The sequence below is a fragment of the Argopecten irradians genome, chromosome 6 (assembly GCF_041381155.1).
Source record: "Argopecten irradians isolate NY chromosome 6, Ai_NY, whole genome shotgun sequence".
NCBI classification, from domain to species: domain Eukaryota; kingdom Metazoa; phylum Mollusca; class Bivalvia; order Pectinida; family Pectinidae; genus Argopecten; species Argopecten irradians.
The window spans coordinates 44,843,088-44,865,726 of NC_091139.1; the positions used below are offsets into that span (position 1 = coordinate 44,843,088).

The 22,639-nt window shown below is 35.0% G+C and overlaps 1 protein-coding gene across 4 annotated transcripts in view; it reads left to right on the forward strand.

The window, feature by feature from the left end:
- Positions 1-22,425, forward strand: part of LOC138326023 (uncharacterized) — a 56,293-nt gene extending 33,868 nt beyond the window's left edge. For 2 of the 4 annotated variants that reach the window (XM_069272121.1, XM_069272124.1), the window contains 19 exons: positions 129-293; positions 934-1,161; positions 1,886-2,001; positions 2,638-2,677; positions 6,228-6,325; positions 7,483-7,597; positions 7,935-8,113; positions 8,778-8,891; positions 9,641-9,721; positions 10,130-10,256; positions 11,031-11,204; positions 12,016-12,240; positions 12,851-12,969; positions 13,538-13,604; positions 13,908-14,144; positions 16,478-16,711; positions 18,116-18,355; positions 18,950-19,075; positions 21,654-22,425. In XM_069272121.1, coding sequence (XP_069128222.1) covers positions 129-293; positions 934-1,161; positions 1,886-2,001; positions 2,638-2,677; positions 6,228-6,325; positions 7,483-7,597; positions 7,935-8,113; positions 8,778-8,891; positions 9,641-9,721; positions 10,130-10,256; positions 11,031-11,204; positions 12,016-12,240; positions 12,851-12,969; positions 13,538-13,604; positions 13,908-14,144; positions 16,478-16,711; positions 18,116-18,355; positions 18,950-19,075; positions 21,654-21,805 — 2,837 coding nt within the window. In that variant the 3' untranslated portion in view covers positions 21,806-22,425. The remainder of the gene's footprint in view (positions 1-128; positions 294-933; positions 1,162-1,885; positions 2,002-2,637; positions 2,678-6,227; positions 6,326-7,482; positions 7,598-7,934; positions 8,114-8,777; positions 8,892-9,640; positions 9,722-10,129; positions 10,257-11,030; positions 11,205-12,015; positions 12,241-12,850; positions 12,970-13,537; positions 13,605-13,907; positions 14,145-16,477; positions 16,712-18,115; positions 18,356-18,949; positions 19,076-21,653) is intronic. The other 2 variants (XM_069272123.1, XM_069272122.1) reach the window with 2 other exon arrangements.
- Positions 22,426-22,639: the final 214 nt, after the last annotated feature.

Below are 22,639 nucleotides of genomic sequence, written 5' to 3' on the forward strand. Positions count from 1 at the left end.
TTGTCCTAACAGTTCAAAGAGGTCTTCATTCAGGAGTAGATAAATTATTATAGTGTTTATTGAAATAGTGTTAATGTTGCTTTACGTGTACAAGCATTTTATTTACAAATTGCTGATATTTTTGATAGCTTTGTTCAATCAGGACACAGCTAATGTGTTTAAGCTGAAGACACGACTACTGATCGCTGAGACGATTGGTGTGTCTCCTATTAGGATACAAGATGTCTCCATTGACCATGATATAGGAGACGTGTTCCTGAAAGCTACCTTGCTGGACAGGACTCCGGCCACAGGTATTTAATCACTATAAACAGTAATAACGAATTTTGGTGTAAACAGTAACTTCATAATCAACGTAGATACTTATTTAAAGGAATCTTTCACAGACTTCGACAAGGTAATTACGCATGTAATAAGGCATTTATTGTCTAGGTCTCTTTTCCTTGAGGTATGTAGTAAATCTGAGGATAAAGATACTTTAGGTGTTGTCACCTATAACTAGTAATCTGCATGTCTAATGTTTACTAAGCTGTTCAAGATAACAGGGAAAATGTCTCTAGAGAAAAAATATACAGACGAAAACCGATCAATTCTTCGTCCAATGTAGGTCTTAAAAACCATAAGATGGTAGAACGTCGTACAATCATTTAATAACTGTATCTACCATTTTCCTGACAAGCTCAAAGCTCAAACCAGCGCTCCTACTACATGCTATAAACACTAGTAAACATAATGGCATGGTTATTTGGTGACAAAATTATTTTGCCAAAATTTACAAACAACACACCATTCTAAGCAGTGATATCTAAGGTTAGAACTGATGTATAGACACTGTATATCGACTAAGTTATGTCCAACTACACCATACGAAAACTTGTGAACGGGACCTTAAACCTTAAGACAAATGACTATATGAATTATTTGATATTACAGCCCAGTTTACCTACATCACGGGACGTGAGATAGAGAGACATGATGACATGGTAATTCCCGAAACCACATCTCCTATGGAGTGTGCTGCCTTCTGTGTAAACCTGAATAACTTTACGTGTAACAGCTTCGACTACTGCCCCGTGACTTCCGGTACATGTCGACTGAGTCGGAGTCACATTGGAGACGGAGCGGCCGTACTGGTGCAGAGTGCCTGCTCACATTACTCAAGTAAATAATTGTAATCTTCAAAGAAAATGAAAGCCTATTGCTGAGTCAAAGAAAGAATATCCAAACCCAACGTCAATGACAAATAAGCATTATTCCCCTCCGTGATTGCCTTCTAAACTAAAAAAACTTTTTACGTATTTTACGTTTCAGAACTTAAAATCATTTCTTTCACAATCCTCGATACTCCAGAGGTTATATTCACTGACTTCATATCCACCCCTGGACAACCTCATATTAAAACTGGAGGCGGTTCAGAAGAAAAAATCTGACCAATTACAGGCCTGTATAGACCACCTTTGAAGATTACAGAGAGCAACGCCCCACATCAAAGCAACAGTCAACCACAGGTTACCGTTATACAATTCCCTTGATGTACACCAAAGGATCAAATTACCTGTGTCTTCTTTTGCCTATGAGATAGTATAGGGATGGATATAACGTCAGTGATAGTAACCCCTGTAGTATCGAGAATGTTATTTCACCAGATCATAGCATACAATTGAAGAACAGAAATTGGGCACACTTTTCAAACAAACGATGTTTCTATTCATATTACGCGACGAATAAGATAATCATGCCAGCAGTGAATACTTTATCCTGTATTTTAACACGCGTCGCATAGTTTGTATTCTTGTTAAATATTTGTACAAGAAATGAATCGACCGCTCAAATGTGCATTTCTTGTGGCAGTATAAACATAACTTTAAGATTTTGTAATTTCCAGGAAATGTGAATGGACCACACAAGCCTGAGGTTTCCCTGTTGGACGCGTATGCTGCTCTCCGCCTCGCAGTGTACAATCAGAACTTGGTGTTCGACATGCAGGAGGATAATGGTCAGGTATGAACTTACATCATAATAGTGTAATTATTTTCTTTATATATGAAAGCCAAGAATGACCAAGCAATGACCAAGTGGAAAATCGTTTAAAATTTAGATAATTCAATTTAGCTTGTAATGAGCATTTTCAGTGGCTTATCAGCCAATAAAGGAAAAAATAACATCGCCGTTTGTAACCTCGCTTCTGATTGGATGATATAACGGCGTTATGATTTTATAGAGTCCCAAAATTAATTTTGAATTTTGAATAGATTATCTTTACTTAATTGAACTATAATGATTATATTAGATTATGTTACGGAAATATAAAATAACAATCTGAGTGTACTCTCAGCATAAACCATTTTTTTATTGAGCTCCGTAACATAAAAATATATCAAAGTTACGCATTAAGGAATTTTTCATGCTTAGCTTTTCAATGAATGTTAATTCATTAAATTTGGTTTACTGTCCGGAGAATCTTTTGAGAAAATCGTATATGAACACCTTCTGAAACCTGTATCGGTAGTAACGTAGTGGAAATTATAAGACATCTTTTTATGCATTTACTTTTATCAACATGTGAGAGGAGAGGGACAATTTATCTTTGGTAAGACGTAATGTTTGTAATGATTTGTACTACTAATTGTTTTGAAGATGGTTGAGTACGTTGCTGTGGATACACAGATCCAAGAAGGTACGTTTATATTATACTTGTACGTACGCTTTTAAAATAAATGTTGCACACCGAAGTTCATTTTTTACGTGAGACTTTATGACTCGAGTCCTTGCAGATTTTTCTCATTACATTGTCTCATATAAAATAAACATAGCGATACGTTAGATATAAAATAACTTAACGTAAAATAAAATTCACATTGACACAGGTAGGCTAGAAACCTGTCAGTACCAAGCCATTGCTCTTATGTTATCACAATAGTTATATTGATATACGCAATGCTATGACATATTGTACTATTGTAAATGTGTGATAGACATTGTTAAAAGAAAAGAATGAAATAAAAGAAATAACATTTTTGGCGTGTAAGCAGGTTTTCTGGAAGTAATATTGAAATATTGTGAAAATAAAAGATCCACGCATTTCTCTCAAAATTCATTTATCTAAATACTCAGTTTATAGCTTACCTCCTACAATAGTGGTGTACTGAATTAAAATAAATCATTTACACTAAGATAATGTCACTCAATGTAGCCATGTTGTAGAATAGCACAATAAAGTGCTAATGAGGTACTTTGTCTTTCAAATGCGAGGTATATAAAGTCTTTTTACAGTAGTGTTAATGTGGTATTTTGTCTATCAAATACTATGTTACAATTTCATACTTTCATATTTCTATATATGATAAATATTTATTTGTCAAAGTTTGTATAGTTTTGTTTTTTCACTGAACACTAATGTGCAATAGGATATTTTGCTTTTCTCGTCAGAAATAACGAAATACATTATGTCAACATTACTTTCACATTGCCAAATGCTGATCTTCTCCTCAGTTCCTTCCTTGATTGGACGTGAAAAAGATAAATCTGCCTCCAGCACTTGGTACAGCCACATTTCGGATACAAATTGGCGGTAAAAACCTGTATTAGACGCTTCTATCGCGCATTCTATACAGAACCGGATGTACTCGTTTGTAGCAACATGGTCATTTCTGTCAATGTCACTATATCTGATCCGCTAAAAAATACTTGCTTAGGTATAACCATCTTTGGCATTTTACCAAACATAACTTTAGACTTCAACAAGGTCGGGTTAGCGTATTTTTCTAGAAACCATTCTGGCATAGGGACAGATTTCTGTCTTTGGATATCAGAACAAACTTAGACTGATCAAGAGCAAAAAACTGTCCGGTTCTTTCTTCCGATAAGGTGGTTGAATCGACGAAGAAGGATTTCCCGATTGGTTTCATAGCAGTCGTACTCTCAAATGATATTGGTTTAAAGAGACAATTCGCTCAGGCTAATTATTTTACATAACCAAGAAGCAAAATATAGCATAAATGTATTGTTCTACATTTCTTATGAAACATATAACGTTAAACATTGACCAATTCCACGACAAAATTAAGTATTTTAATAAATATCGCTGAAATATCAAATCGTTGATCAATACGATTAAGCAGGTATAATATGGACGCTGTACTCATACCCGAGCCAAAGTCACGCACGTTAAACAAATGAACTGCATAACCATTGAGAAGGTGATAAAATGATTTTTTTAGGCAAGACAATACACCTAATAAGGTAAACACACTACTGTCAGAACGATCTGAGCAGTTTTAGACAAACGTTGCATTACTCTACGAGCAAGGGACAGGGTTCGACATACAATAAGTTCGACCACAGTGTGTAATGGCGGACAGCGAGCGAGTTTGAACATTTCACACACATGTCACCACCATGGGCTTTTCAGGCATATCACAGTAAAACCGACTGATCTAATTTCCATTAGAACTGGGTTTTTTCCGATATATGTACAAATTCTAATGTTCTCTTAGACTGAATTGTCCCTTTAAAAAACGGCCTTGTTGTAAAACTCATTCGTTGCCTTGTATTGTACCCAAACGCCATACATGGCATTGTTCTCTGTCAGCCGAGCAAGGTCAATATTACTGTTACTGTACACACAGTTGAAGGCATCTCTCAAAATGTTGAGGACGTTCCATGTGGGTATGTGACATATAAATGTTTGGTAAAAAATGAAACATTGGCTTTGTTAACATGGTTTTTATCAAAAATGCAACAATAAACCGCCATGGCTGAATAACGTACCCGAAAAATATCTGTTAAAAATAATGCAACGCAGCTAATTCCAAGATTTTGTCTATTATAAGATATTTTTCAGGTAGCTCTTTAGTGCAATCGAGTTTTTCCCTTTTCCGAGCGAAATCGTAACTAAATTTTGAAGAAATTTATGGCGTGCTAATTATGTCTTAGTCTGAAGGTTGATTATTATATGATGTGATCAGATGTTAAACCTATAAAAGCTATTACTCAATAAACTTACTTACCGGAAATAAAAAATAACCGAACGGTATCCCACGGAAGAGTAGCTTTTCCCTGAGTCCCTGTAATGCTCTTTATGATGTAGTGTGTCATATAGTCCTACCATTTAAGGTAAAGCAATTAAAAGGTTGGTAAAAGTTGGGTTCTTAGATTTCACATGCATAGAAATAATGTGAAGTATAAAGGAGTGAGGTTCTGGACTTGCCTATGTCAGAAAACGTACATTGGACTTGCATAAGGTTTCGGAATATTGAAAAAAAAACTTGTTTTAGAAAGTTTTGGATTTCAGTCAGTAGTATATTAGAAAGAATACAAAACAAAAATGTATCCCTTTTGTAATTCATTCGTTTCTATGATAACAAAATATTCATTCGTTTCAATGATAACAAAATTAAAGTTTCTAACTAATTACTCACTCGCTTAGGTCTTTGAAATGAAATTTCTCTAATACCTATGTGTGTAATACTGCTTCATCATTCATTTTATGTAATACAATCGTGTCGTCTTAAACTAGTCACATGGTTACATAACCTCGTGACCATCCGGCAACAAAATTTCGAACCCTAGTGAAAATGGCGGGATAATTGTCGTAATAACATCGAAGTGAAAATGTCCTTTCATACGCATTACAAAAACTTCTCGGGAAATTTCGAACCCTAGTGAAAATGACGGGATATTTGTCGTAATAACATCGAAGTGAAAATGTCCTTTCATACGCATTACAAAAACTTCTCGGTAAATTTCGAACCCTAGTGAAAATGACGGGATATTTGTCGTAATAACATCGAAGTGAAAATGTCCTTTCATACGCATTACAAAAACAAGTTATGGCAGCTTGAAATACCCGTGAAATGCAACCACTTTTAATAACTTGGTATAAACCCTCGACAACCTCGGGTATTCCAAACTTTTGTTATCCCTGAGAAGAATATATGTATCCTTCCTATTCATTTATGAAGAATGTTATAGTAATCATCATTCATCAGCTTCAGTGGCGAATAGCTGCTTAACAACGTCTTAAAAATGGCTTCCCATATACATAATTATTTTTAACCATGAAAACGGAAAATTTAATACCATGTGCATTTCTTGTGCATATATCAATAAAAATTGTGTACAATACTGCCTAATTGCTCCACATTCATTAGTTTTCTCAGGCGAAAAAACTGGATCATCGTCACGGACATTCCATTAGTCAATAAGAGTTGACGTCTCTGTTACAGGAATGGTTACTCCAGTAACAATGCCCAAGATATCCGGCCAATTCTCCTACAGTCAAGAAGTTACTATACCAAGTATAGCTGAGGTGTATAGTGCCAAAGTAAGTCATCCTCAACAGGTTGGTGCATTTTAACAATAAAGCATAGTCTTACTCTGCCACAGGTATCTTCTCGGTGAGAGCTTGCTGTTGTTCATGTTTTCATGCTTCACATCTAAAGATGGCCACAAATGTTTCTGATTTCCTAACCTGAACATATATGCTTGCTTTTCACTTTACATTTATCCCCAAATATGGTACGATTCCTCGTACAAACTTGTCCGGTATGACTACCACCAATCGATATAAAATAACTTTTCACTTTACATTTATACCTCAGATATGGTACGATTCCTCGTACAAACTTGTCCGGTATGACTACCACCAATCGATACAAATTAATTTTTTACTTTACATTTATACCTCAGATATGGTACGATTCCTCGTACAAACTTGTCCGGTATGACTACCACTAATCGATATAAATTAACTTTTCACTTTACATTTATACCCCAGATATGGTACGATTCCTCGTACAAACTTGACCGGTATGACTATCACCAATCGATATAAATTAACTTTTTACTTTACATTTACACCCCAGATATGGTACGATTCCTCTTACAAACTTGTCCGGTATGACTACCACTAATCGATATAAATCAATTTTTCACTTTACATTTATACCTCAGATATGGTACGATTCCTCTTACAAACTTGTCCGGTATGACTACCACAAATCGATATAAATTAACTTTTCACTTTACATTTATACCTCAGATATGGTACGATTCCTCGTACAAACTTGTCCGGTATGACTACCACCAATCGATATAAATTAAGTTTTCACTTGACATTTATACCTCAGATATGGAATGATTCCTCGTACAAACTTGTTCGGTATGACTACCACCAATCGATATAAATTAACTTTTTACTTTGAATTTATACCCCAGATATGGTACGATTCCTCGTACAAACTTGTTCGGTATGACTACCACCAATCGATATAAATTAACTTTATACTTTGAATTTATACCCCAGATATGGTACGATTCCTCTTACAAACTTGTCCGGTATGACTACCACAAATCGATATAAATTAAGTTTTCACTTGACATTTATACCCCAGATATGGTACGATTCCTCGTACAAACTTGTCCGGTATGACTACCACCAATCGATATAAATTAAGTTTTCACTTGACATTTATACCCCAGATATGGTACGATTCCTCGTACAAACTTGTCCGGTATGACTACCACCAATCCTATCAACCTACGCCGCCCTTCTACTCCACCAACCCGATGACCTTCATCCACGACTTCAATACAGGTAAGTAAGTGTGCCTCCATTTACAGGTAAATGTACCTCCATTAACAGGTGATTGCACCTCCATTAACAGGTAAGTGTATCTCCATTGACAGGTAAGACGGTGTATCTCCATTAACAGGTATCTGCAATTTTTTAAGTTTTGAAATATTACGATTTGCCCATTAAAGTATATTTGTTTTTACTAGCCCTTAATATTTTGTGGACTAAATGCCCACACTAATGAGCCAAAAACTTGCGAAATTATCGCCACAAAATTAACTGATACCTGTAAATACCTGTAAATGTAGATATAAAAGTGTACCTGTATGCCTGTAAATGACTATCATTGATATCACAGGTGTGGCTTATAACATCGACAGAGACTTTGAGAACTGCACGGTGTTACCGATAGGGTCAGCTGCCATTGATAGTGAGCTAGATCCTAAGGCAGCTCTGAAGAATGGAGCATATATAGTACAGATGAAGAGTCCATCAGAGTTCTTCCATATATCTAATAACTACAAGTTTATTGGACAGGTAATTAATACATTATATCATTTATCGATAGGAGTTATGTGCGTATTGGAATAAACACAGGTATTCAATTAAGCGTTAAACTGTCTTCCTATGAAAGATATATTTTATATAGATGCCAGATCTTTGCAGACAATCATCTCATAATGCGCGTTCTATAGGAAGATTTAAGTTTAATATTTCCATTATGAACCCATCTTTGTATTAACATTGTTTAAATTAGGCCAGTAAAACGATTTAATACAAAAAGATGGAACAGCCATTTTGACGGTGACCAGTTTACGTTACCATGTCAGCATCAGTGACGTCATAATGGTCACGTTTTGGGTGGTGCCAGTTATACACCTATAGACTTCACTTTGTCTTGGTTAGTTTATATAAAAAAAGGCAAGTTAATGTAAATATTCCTAATTTGTATTGTAATAAATTCATATCGTACATAGTTAAAAGATTTTTTTCCGATATTCGTCTTAATTGTATTCATCTTCAGTTTAAAACAATAAACATTTGAGTTGAATACATATAATTAACATAAAATGATATGTGTTAAAATGATAAAATTTTGAGTCTTTAGTAAAACTCAAAAGTCCCTTGACTAAATATTCTATGATACTGAAATGATAATACTTAATATCGCAATATTAATGTAAAAAATCGTGTTTTCCAGAAATCAGTACGCGGTCAACTTTGCAGTGGCTATGAAATTTTGGTACAAAACTTCAGCATGCCAGGTTTAGCCTTCACCAATAACACTGCGCTCATCCGATACTTCTTCCTCGAGGTAAACACTCACATGACAACGTACTTCTATATTAGTGGGGAATACGGAATATATCAAATGCTTCATACTGGGATATATGTTAAATAATGGAGCACGTGAACATTTTACAAAAGGAGTTAGGAACAAGTTAATGATCGTGGAGGTGATGAAAGAACCAATATGAACATTCTTTTTTATTAGAAATAATCGGGAGATTGTCTTGTATGTCGAACCATGGCCCTGGCCAGGGTAGTAAATAATTTTTTTGCCTAGAACTACTCAAATCGCTCTTACAGTAGTCTGTTAACCTTATAAGATGCATGTTCTTGTCAAATAATTTCATCAACTCCTCAGTGCTTATGTATTGCATTTGTTTAACTTGTGTGACTTTGGCTCGGGGTTCGGGTACAGCGTACATGTTGTACCTGCTTAATCGTATTGATCACCGATTTGGAATTTCAACGGTATCAATCAAAATACTTAGCAATGTCGTGATCTTTGACAATTTTTCTTATTATATGTTTCATAAGGAATGTAGAACAATACATTTATATAATATTTTGCTTCGTGGTTATGTAACAGAATTAGCCTCACCGAATTTTCCCTTTAAAGTAAAAACTGGTGAAGGTAGAGCGGTCAAATGAGAACGTGTTTATTGGCAAAAATACTTTACTTTCACTGAAGATAACATTTAACCGCATGATAAAAATTGTCTGCAGTTTTAAACAGAATGAAAATGAAAGATGTTTATAATAATTTATGTTTTATAGGATGGTTGGACAGAGGTTCCAGAAGATTCAAGGGACCTGACATTCTCTCAGCCTGTCCGTATGGAACTTACTGTCTTACAGGTATGATGGATACACAATCTACCGCGTTAACTGGAAACTTTGAGTTTTTGATTAAGTCTAACTCAATTCAAGCAGCTTTAGCAGATCAAGCTATACGAGGCGAAGTTTTATCAATCTTTATTATACATTAGAAAGAAGAAAATCGTTGAGGAGGAATATAAACGATAATATCCTACATTTAATCGCCTTTTACGATCATGTAATAGAGGTAGCAGATACCATTCTAACGGCCTGCTAAATCTGATGCAGTCTCTATATGTCAGGACTTGTTCGAATGCACTAGAACTTCCTGCTTTCAAGAAAAAATATTTGTTTCCTTAGCAACACACTTGTCCGTCGTGTAATGCACTTTGTGAACAGAGAATGTGAATAACCTTACAGTCATTGTTGATGATATTCTCTCCGCAGACAGGACTGTTCTTAGCATACGACTTCTTTGACTTCGAGGAAGTGTCACATCCTGATCTGTCGATTTTTGATGTCAGGAAATGTTTCTCTGAAACAAATCAACACCACTTTCAAATTCAGTTTCCAGGTCAGTTCCTTTGTGATATAATCTTTTTGAGTTCTCATATTAACCGGTGGCATCTAACACTTTCGTAAAGCCCGAAATGGCCCAACGTTGTGCGTTGTGCATGATTTATAATTTATGAATGTTATAAGCTTACTTTACATATATATAATTGTTCCCCATTTTCTCATCGTCATAATGATAAATGACATTTGACGCCATAAACTACACAATTGTTAAATACCCTTTATCGTGACGTTATAGGTTCTTATTTTGTCAACACTTGGTTTGTCACTGTAAACCAAAGGTGGAACTCTATCTCGTTTTGTTCCATTCTCCATTTTTGTACGTGTAATTGAATGTTATTATAACATAGTAACATTCGTTATAGCATATATCACTTAAATCTTTGATTTGAAAGATGATTTCCCGCAGACATTATTGAGGTCAAGGTCACATTGACCTAATAGATTGGATGTTATGGTCAGGACAAAAGTTTGAAAGTAGAACAAAATAAATCAGTACCGATACACAATGCTGTTACACAAAAGTGAACTAAATAAATCAGTACCGATACACAATGCTATTTTCCCTGCTTAATTCAAAGGACACATAGCTTCCGATATTCCATAATTTAAACCAGCGAATATTTTCTCCTGTCAGTGGTTCGTTATTTTTCATTTTCTCAATCCTACCACAGGCGCATTTCAATTTCTATTGGATGAAGAGTAAAGCTATCAGCGTACTGTTAATTTGAAATGCATGGATGAACTGATCATTATTGTACGTATGTTGTAGGGAAATTTCATCCATTCCTCGACATCTACAGAAAGATATTTACAGTGATGTCCCAGATCAACATGGCGGCGGCCACAAATGCTTCCGTGATCCGTTTTCAAGGGATACAGGTGGATTACGACGATGACAATGTGTACGTTACAGGAACTCTCCTGGCCAGGAATAATTTCTTAGGTAAATATGTGTGCCTACAGAATTCAAGGTCTCGTGACACTTGCAGCACAACCGAAGCTTTGAAGATCAGAAATAGTTTTTTTTATAATTTCAATATCACAATTGTTCATATCAGATATCTTGTAACTACTTATTAAACTAAAAAATAAACATTTTTATTACATTGTTTTGCAGTAAAAATATAAAATTGATGGTGAAAATATGTCAATTTTCATATTTTCACTCGCTTTTGACCAATCAGAATGCAGCATTTCAAATGAAAATATCATTTTGATTGTTACGTCATTAGTTTGTGCACAAAAATAACGTTATATTTTTGTGTAGAAATATGAGGTTATGCTCACAAAAATATGATGTAATAATCGCAAGGGAAAATAATGCAACACAATGACAGAATAACCTTTGGCGGAACTAGTAGTGATAGTCTGCTATAAATGAAAGCGAGAATGAGAACGTGTTTATTGGCACCTCACGAGATGAAATAGTACTGGTATTCCATTTATATATCATTTATTTCACTTATTCGCATTCACTTGCTTTGAGAAGAATGAAAATCCTGTATGCACAAATAGATTATTTAATTAAGTAGGTATGTTTTGCAATACACTGTCATTGGATTTTAAATACAATGTACAATGGTTAATTTTGGACATAATTGAACTAGATGTTAAGAAAATGAATTACGTAATGACAACGTAGATTTTCAAAATAAGATTTATAGAAATTACATGAATTTTAATTATGTCTTAGTCTAATGGATAAAGCCTGGTACAATTTGCGATATTCATTATCTTTTCGTGATATATTTCAGCGGGTTTCACATTTGTCCCTGGGACCTTCACGCCCCACCAATCAGATGCTAATTTCCCTAACATCGGGACGGCTAAAAGCTGTGCAGATCTATGTACTTCCCTCAGTAGCTTCCCATGTAATAGTTTTGACTTTTGTCCCGGGGCCAACTTCTGCTTCCTTAACAGGAACCATAGTCAGGACGGACCCAAGGTCAACGTCTCAACGATCTGCAATCACTATTCCAGTAAGTCTTAGACAAATATATGTCACAAAATAGTAAACGTCTCAACGATCTGCAATCACTATTCCAGTAAGTCTTAGACAAATATATGTCACAAAAAAGTAAACGTCTCAACGATCTGCAATCACTATTCCAGTAAGTCTTAGACAAATATATGTCACAAAAAAGTAAACGTCTCAACGATCTGCAAACACAATTCCAGTTAGTCTTAGACAAATATATGTCGCAAAAAAGTAAACGTCTCAACGATCTGCAATCACTATTCCAGTAAGTCTTAGACAAATATATGTCACAAAAAAGTAAACGTCTCAACGATCTGCAATCACTATTCCAGTAAGTCTTAGACAAATATATGTCACAAAAAAGTAAACGTCTCAACGATCTGCAATCACTATTCCAGTAAGTCTTAGACAAATATATGTCACAAAAAAGTAAACGTCTCAACGATCTGCAAACACTATTCCAGTTAGTCTTAGACAAATATATGTCACAAAAAAGTAAACGTCTCAACGATCTGCAAACACTATTCCAGTAAGTCTTAAACAAATATACACTGTATATCGCAAAAACTGTTCATTTTTCGTTATCATTTATTACAACATTGATGTTGCAGGGACTGTGCAGGACAACTCGATGCCCAGCCCAAGCTTGCAACAAGCCTACACTCGACTGAAAAATGCAGTCTACACAAACAAGTTCAAAGTCACCATACCTAATGGTGAAATGGTAACGGTAAAACAATACTTCAGACACTGTCAAATATCAAACAATTATCAAATTATCGTTGACTATCGTGTTATTAGAGCGAGAACGACATTTTCACAATTTCATAGAACAAGTAATGAAATATTCTTTCTTGGCAATTCTGTATCCTCCTTAAAAAACCCAACTTTCTTTCGCAACTAAATTTTGCTATCTTCGTTTCTAAACATTTTCGCGGGGGGTTTCGCAAATTTAAAGTTGAATGGAAATCATTTTGTGCCAGAATTGAGGAAGATATCAATTCGTGGAGATACACTTCATGAGTTTATCTAGATCGCGAAAATAAATCGAACGCAAAAAAATTGGTTTACAGTATTCACGTACAGAGAAAAAGTTTTTTAAATGACGGGCTGTACGGTATAACATTTATAATGTGGAAAAACCTGTTTATTATGTATTAATTATGACACACAAAACAAGTACAGATAAGGATATACGATAAAGTTCTTTATGTAAGATTAAATGTATTTCCTCGTGTATATACATTGTAAATAAATTTGTGATGTCCTCTTTTTTTAGTAAGCTTTGCCTTTTTCAGCCACATATATATTATGCCACTGCGATTCGTGATGACATCGTCAGGCCTTCTGGACAACAACCGAAAGGTAAAATCAAAATTTTATCTCAGCACTTCCCACCATGGCGAAAAAGTTAGCACAGAAATTAATCTTGTTTTCACACTTATTATGACATGAACACCCTTGTACAATTTCTGGTATATTTGTACAATACCAAACACATGTACTAACATAAGAGACAATGAAATAATCTTTGATTAATTTTTGTAACATTTTACGAAATATACGAGAATTCAAGCCTTTGCGTAATAAATTGTCAGTATAACTTACCCATTGATATTCATATTTTGTATACATGTATATTTATGTGTTTTAATTGTGATATAAAAGGCCGGATCCTCACCCGCTTCCATCAGATGAAGAACAGCGTGTTGTCTGGGCCAGGTGATGGTCAGGAGAGCCGGGTGGCCGTGGACGACTGTGCCGCCGCCTGTCTGGGGGAGGCCACATTTGACTGTCAGTCGTTCAGCTACTGTTATAACACACAGACTTGTGCACTTAGTGTTACACATCCGGACGAGAATCTCCAGTTAGTCAAACACAGCTCGGCCTGTGATCTGTTCTCACGTACGTACACAAAACAACCAAGAAACACTATTAGATATTATGTAATGCACTTAATTGGCGTTGATTCTGTTTAAGTGCAGTTCGCGCCACGAGCTACATGTGTTTTAGAGTTGTCCTTTGAAGATATCGTTTATGTTACATTTTTACATTTTTGTTTGAGAAAATGTCATATATCATTTTGTGATAAATTTGCTACATATTATTATATACATAAGCACAATAGCAGTTAACTATGGAAGGCCGTTTCATGATAAAATACCAAAACTACTTAAGTGCATAACTTTAACAACTGAAGTAACTTTTATGTCCAGTTAAGTGTCTCTTTTTTCACACTTAAGTACATCATTTTCGTACTTAAGTGCTAAAATATGTACATAATTGACTATGTACATAATGTCAATTATGTACATAATGATCAGGTTTTTTCGCACTTAAGTGTTGAATCTAAGCACTTAAGTAAAAAGTTTATATAATGACATAATTGTTGAACTTCATTATGTGTTTGCCTTTGTCCATTATGTTCCCTGTCAACATAATGAAAAATATTGTACATCACATAATTGCAAATGTTCTCTGCCATTTCGTCCCAAGTTTAACATGTCTGCTTACATGTTTCCAACCAACATCTACTTAAGTAGTTTCAAGCCAGCTTCTACTTAAGTTGTTTCAAACCAACTTCTACTGATCAGAAGTAGTTTAACATATCTACTTAAGTACTTCATTGTTTTAACCAACTTCTACTTAAGTAGTTTAACATATCTACTTAAGTATTTCATTGTTTCAATCAACTTCTACTTAAGTAGTTTAACATATCTACTTAAGTACTTCATTGTTTTAACCAACTTTTACTTAAGTAGATAGACATATCTACTTTAATAAGTACTTCATTGTTTTAACCAACTTCTACCTAAGTTGTTTAACATATCTACTTAAGTACTTCATTGCTTTAACCAACTTCTACTTAAGTAGTTTAACATATCTACTTAAGTACTTCATTGTTTTAACCAACTTTTTCTGAAGTAGTTTAACATATCTTCTTAAGTACTTCATTGTTTTAACCAACTTCTACTGATCAGAAGTAGTTTAACATATCTACTTAAGTACTTCATTAATTTAACCAACTTTTACTTAAGTAGATAAACATATCTACTTAAGTACTTCATTAATTTAACCAACTTTTACTTAAGTAGATAAACATATCTACTTAAGTACTTCATTATTTTAACCAACTTTTACTTAAGTAGATAAACATATCTACTTAAGTACTTCATTATTTTTTTCACCTTTTACTTAAGTAGTTTAACATATCTACTTAAGTATTTCATTGTTTTAACCAACTTCTACTGAAGTAGTTTAACATATCTACTTAAGTACTTCATTGCTTTAACCAACTTTTACTTAAGTAGTTTAACATATCTACTTAAGTACTTCATTGTTTTAACCAACTTTTACTTAAGTAGTTTAACATATCTACTTAAGTACTTCATTGATTTAACAAACTTCTACTTAAGTTGTTTAACATATCTACTTAAGTGTTTTAACCAACGTCTACTTAAGTAGTTTAACATTTCTACTGAAGTGTTTCAAACCAACTTCTTCTTAAGGCCAAAACAATTATGTCTGTTAATGGTTACCCGACCGAACCTAATTTTTATTAACCCCGACCCTAATTGTTTGACACTTTTCTACGAAAAAAAAACCAGTCGTGATTTCGATCTTAGATACTAAAAAAAAAATCCTCCCGACCGACCGACTATATTTTTTTGCAAATGTAACCCTAAACAGACATATGTTTTTTGGTCTAAGAAGTTTAACATATCTACCTTCGTGTTTTAACCAACTTCTACTTAAGTAGTTTAGCATACAATGTATCTACTTAAGTACTTCATTGTTTTAACCAACTTCACGCGTGCCCAGAAACGATTCAATTTAATTCAACCAACTTCTTGCTTCTCATTACTTTTGCACGGGGCGAGTTGGTTCGTGGGTGTTTTCTAGATGATTATGTAAATGTACTTAAGTAACAAGAACAAAAGTTACACTTAAGTAAGTAAATACAACACATAATGACCTAAAAGTCATTAAGTACTTAAGTGGTAAAAAGACACTTTTAATAAGTAGTTTTGGTATTTAACACTAGTTATCGTCAGACCACATTGCAGAATGAACATTATTTTTTCGATGTGATCACTGGATGGGACACGTTATCTGAATGACGGAAGCAGAAATATGATGTTATCTATTCATTGTACCATAATATAGCCCGTCATGATTTAGATTTAGGTTTATTTCATCTCGAATGCCTCTATGTTAAAGATTGCTTATTCTTTCAGGTCAGTATTTAGATAACTATGTCGAGTATCCGGGTCAGTTGTTAAAAGTACCCACGGCTACTATACTGACAGCTAAAACCGACAATCTGTGTGCCCAGAAGTGTACCACTAGTTCCCTGTGTAAGTCCTTCGACTACTGCCCCAACTCAAAATCATGTCTACTACGGAGGAAACATATACTAGACGTATCTACTACCTACCTATCATCGTCCAATGAATGTAACCACTATTCAAGTATGTATGGGCTCTCCTTTTATTTAAGTATCTAAAATATATATCTTAAAATGGTTTTAGATAATTTGCATACTTCAATTACCAATTGTTGCATTGGCTGTGAATTTGCAAAACTAGCATTGTGTAAAATAAAGAGAAAGGAAGAATTTTATTTTATCCAATAACTTTTACTGTCTCAGAACTGTATTTGATATATGGGTCCAGTCAGTATATCCCCCTTTTGACTTAAAATTGACATTTTCCACATTAATGTCAGATACAGTAGATATAGATGTACATGGCACTTAGTAACAAGCTAATTCAGCTAGTTCCTTTAAATTTTGTATCAAAAATAGAAATGAAATGAAACAAAAAATGTCTTTAAGTCCCAATATCCGTATCTGTCTTATTTTTTTCATGATTTAGAAGAAATTTTGAAAAATAATCCTTGGCTTTTTTATAGTTACGTATAGTGTGACTTTAATATAACAGTATTTAGGCAAATAATCCGAACTAAAACTTTCCTCACGTCCCGTCAGTGGTCATATCACGACGTTACGATAGTATAGGTTAATGCCACTATTACAAAATATAAAACGTCATTTCTGTGAGTATAGTATACTTAAACAGTTTTGAATAATAAGTGAAGATCATCACGTTTGACGACGATAACATAACGAAAAATCTACAGGTCAAATAAACAAAAATAAATCTCCGCCAAAACGTATCAACTACAGGTCAAATAAACGAAAATAAATCTCCGCCAAAACGTATCAACTACAGGTCAAATAAACGAAAATGAATATCCGCCAAATTTTCCCATTTAAACCGAACAGTCCTCTTCCTAATTAACTTTATCTTTCCTAATGCCTCCCTTGGCACCGCCTCACCTTTGGCCTTGAGATGAGCGTTCGCCCCTGTGAGGAAGGCTCTGGGTTCTGTCCCCTGGCCGAGACACACCAAAGTCTATAAAAGTGGTAGTTTCTGCTCCTGCTTAGCGCTCAGAATACAGGAAGTGGGACGACTGGTTCGCCCGTTGTCAGTATAATGTGACTGGATGGGGTGTGTTACTTGATGTCTTCGGTGGCATGCTTCAGTGATATAGCACTATAAAAAGGGCAACAGTTCCACTATACAAGAAGACACTACAGGAACATACCGCAGTCTCCCAAAACACGCACCCATCACAACATACACGCAACATACCGCATACATAGGAGGCCGTCCTTACATGACCATAGCTGTTAGTAGGACGTTAATTAATCAAACAAACAAACAAACCTTTGGTGAGAGATCCACCCTTTACCATTTCTAGTGTTGACAACCTTACTAAGATATATAAATCAAAAGGGTATAACCCGTTACAAGAATACGATTTCTCTTTGTTTGTTCTCATGTAACCAGTATATGCATTTCTATTGACAGAAAAGTATTTATTTGACTTCAAGAAGAGTACCGGAAAGCAGCTGAAATACAGCGCAGCCTTACAGTTTACTGGGATATCTGTAGAGCAGTGTGCCAAGTCATGTGTAGAGGAGAATACAATAAACTGTCAAAGTTTTGATTTCTGTGGAGATACTAACCTTTGTATAATACACAGTCAGGTTCCCAGACAGGCCGCTGCTGGATCAGTCATTCAAAGTACAAACTGTAGTCTGTACTCTAGTAAGTATCCTAGAAAACTGCTCCTGTGACAACTGTCATCTTAATTACCCCAATACTGGGGGTCTATTAGTTTGCGACAAAGGATTATCTTCCCAAAATAAGCATCCATTACTATCAAAAAAAAATCCCAAATGAAAAGTCGGAAGTCAATATGTACAGCTACCCAGCTTAATTAATATAAGGTGTTTTGCCCTTGTTTGAACTAGTGATATTTTGCATGCTTAAGTGCACTTCTGTATGAATCATGACTAATCTGTGGTATAACTGTTACCCGTAATTTGCTGTGAATCTTTTTCAAAACACGCGAACATGTCCTTTTCAGGAAAACAAATTCCAGCAGTTGTCAAACCTATATATCTCGACTAGAAATAACTGAGCGTGGATGAAATAATCAAATAATACCATATTCAAGAACCCATCGGATTTGGTAATATTTGACTTCATATGCATAACGGTATCAATATAGTACAAAGAAGTGAAGCACCCAAACATCAATTTATGTTTTAATCGACAAATGTTTATGGTGCCCATATGAAATAATTTGCAAGCTTTTTTGTCTTATTTGTTAAATATCTTATCTGCTTTCGTCTACAGGACTATTCTTTCCTGGATCTTCACAAACACATCCAACCATAGGGCCAATCAATCCCGGATATAATCCAGGATCTGGGTGTATACATTCTTCGAGTGCGGTTACCAGTACATCTAGTGCTAGTGCAGGTGAGTGAAGTGTTGCTATGGATACAAACACATCTAGTGCTAGTACAGGTGAGAGTAATGTTACTTTGGTTACCAACACATCTGTGCTAGGGCAAGTGAGTGAAATGTTGCTATGGATACAAGAACATCTAGTGCTAGGGCAGGTGAGTGTAATGTTGCTATGGATACCAACACATCTAATGCTAGTACAGATGTATGTAATGCTGTTATGGTTACCAACACATCTAGTGCTAGTACAGGTGAGTGTAATGTTGCTATGGTTACCAGTACATCTGTGCTAGTACAGATGAGTGTAATGTTGCTATGGATACCAACACATCTAATGCTAGTACAGATGTATGTAATGCTGTTATGGTTACCAACATATCTAGTGCTAGTACAGGTGAGTGTAATGTTGCTATGGTTACCAGTACATCTAGTGCTAGTACAGATGAGTGTAATGTTGCCATGAATACCAACACATCTAGTGCTAGTACGGGTGAGTGTAATGTTGCCATATTTACTAACACATCTGGTGCTAGTATGGGTGAGTGTAATATTTTCATATTTACTAACACATCTAGTGCTAGTATGGGTGAGTGTAATGTTGCTATGGTTACCAACACATCTAGTGCTAGTACAGGTGAGTGTAATGTTGTCATGGATACCAACACATCTAGTGCTAGTACAGGTGAGTGTAATGTTGCCATATTTACTAACACATCTAGTGCTAGTATGGGTGAGTGTAATGTTGCTATGGTTACCAACACGTCTAGTTCTAGTACAGGTGAGTGTAATGTTGCTATGGTTACCAGTACATCTAGTGCTAGTACAGTTGAGTGTAATGTTGCTATGGTTACCAGTACATCTAGCGCTAGTACAGGTGAGTGCATTGTTACTATGGTTACCAGTACATCTAGCGCTAGTACAGGTGAGTGCATTGTTACTATGGTTACCAGTACATCTAGCGCTAGTACATGTGAATGTAAAGTTGCTATATGTTACTTGTTATTTATGATATGTAATGTATGGTGTAAGTGTTGTTATGATGAGACATCTGGTACGATGCATTGTGATTTAAATGTGCGATGTGTGATGATTTAAATGTACGATATGTGTCGATTTAAATGTACGATGTGTGGTGTTTCCAATGTACGATGTGTGGTGATTCAAATCTACGATATGTGGTCATTCAAATGTACGATGAGTGGTGATTCAAATGTACGATGTGTGGTGATTCAAATGTACGATGTGTGGTGATTCAAATGTACGATGTGTGGTGATTCAAATGTACGATGTGTGGTGATTCAAATGTACGATGTGTGGTGATTCAAATGTACGATGTGTGGTGATTCAAATGTACGATGTGTGGTGATTTAAATGTACGATGTGTGGTGATTTAAATGTACGATGTGTGGTGATTTAAATGTACGATGTGTGGTGATTTAAATGTACGATGTGTGGTGATTTAAATGTACGATGTGTGGTGATTTAAATGTACGATTATGGTGATTTAAATGCCCGATGTGTGGTGATTCAAATGTACGATGTGTGGTGATTTAAATGTACGATGTGTGGTGATTTAAATGTACGATGTAGGTGATTTAAATGTACGATGTGTGGTGATTCAAATGTACGATGTGTGGTGATTCAAATGTACGATGTGTGGTGATTCAAATATACGATGAGTGGTGATTCAAATGTACGATGATGTTACGATGTGTGGTGATTCAAATGTACGATGTGTGGTGATTCAAATGTACGATGTGTGGTGATTTAAATGTACGATGTGTGGTGATTCAAATGTACGATGTGTGGTGATTTAAATGTACGATGTGTGGTGATTCAAATATACGATGAGTGGTGATTCAAATGTACGATGTGTGGTGATTCAAATGTACGATGTGTGGTGATTTAAATGTACGATGTGTGGTGATTCAAATATACGATGAGTGGTGATTCAAATGTACGATGTGTGGTGATTCAAATGTACGATGTGTGGTGATTTAAATGTACGATGTGTGGTGATTCAAATGTACGATGTGTGGTGATTTAAATGTACGATGTGTGGTGATTCAAATATACGATGAGTGGTGATTCAAATGTACGATGAGTGGTGATTCAAATGTACGATGTGTGGTGATTCAAATGTACGATGAGTGGTGATTCAAATGTACGATTATGGTGATTTAAATATACGATGTGTGGTGATTCAAATGTACGATGTGTGGTGATTTAAATGTACGATGTATGGTGATTCAATTGTACGATGAGTGGTGATTCAAATGTACGATGTGTGGTGATTCAAATGTACGATGAGTGGTGATTCAAATATACGATTATGGTGATTCAAATGTACAATGTGTGGTGATTCAAATGTCCGATGTGTGGTCATGCAAATGTACGATATGTGGTCATTTAAATTTTATTAATGTTGTATTTTTACGATGTTTTTTACCCTCAAAATATGCATTTTCTATGTAAAGATTTTCACGTAGTTAGTACAATTTATCAAATTATCCGTATTTTAATTTAATTTTAGAAGTGATAATTTTTTTCGTATCGTACCCGATAAGGAATTTTTCCTGTTCTTTTACAGGTGCGTTGGTTGGGGTAGCTTTTGGCGTCTTCATTCCTGGTCTAGTCCTTGGGGCAGTGCTGATATCATTATTCCGTAGCTATCGAGAAAAGAAAAGTAAACAAGATGGCATGGCTGTTAATTTCGTAAAGGACGATCATGAATTAAGTTAGAAAGGAGTTGGTTGTTTACATTTCCTTTTTTATTTTACTGATGTGTTTTTACAGATATGATACATACCATAAATGCTGAACTACACTAATTGTAGTGTTATATGGAGGATCAGGACGCATCCTTCGTGTTAGTCATTACGTATGGATCAAACTCGTATAATACTCATGGAATCAACACTTTCATTGTTACATTTTTTCTTATATAGCGTAGTCTTTAATTTAAAAATGTCGTATTATTTATATCTGTAGTACTGATTTCGATTAGCGTTTAGTTTCTTTTAATACGTCATCAATATTTGATTAAACTATATATCAATCAAAGTACACCAGTTGCTCCAAGACCATAGTAACCATATTGTTGATATTTCTTATGTCTATAATGAATCGCGCTTTAAAGGCTCTTTTGTCAGTACCAGCATTATTTTAATGACTGAAATGAAATATACTCTCAAAGCAACCAGTGTATTTTGATTGGAGTTTATAGAAGGAAAACGCAATGCTAGTATTTAAACCTGGGATGTCTTTAAGTCAACTTTTCAATGTGAATCACAATATATAGATATGCTATGTCTCAAATGTTATGTACTATTTGTAATTTCGAGAGTGACATTACAGTGAGATTTTGTAGTAATCTCCCAAACTCGTTTAGGGGTGTGCTTCTGGTATATACCACTGCTTAGGTGTGAGTTTTCCGGGGGAAGGGGATTTTAATTTGTTACCCTTCGTGGTCATAGAATTTTCCTCCAACTTCAATAGCCATTCCAGTAAAACAAAAATATTTCAACAAAGATTAGGTTAAGCTTGTTATTTCGGTAATTCAACATTGACAATTTG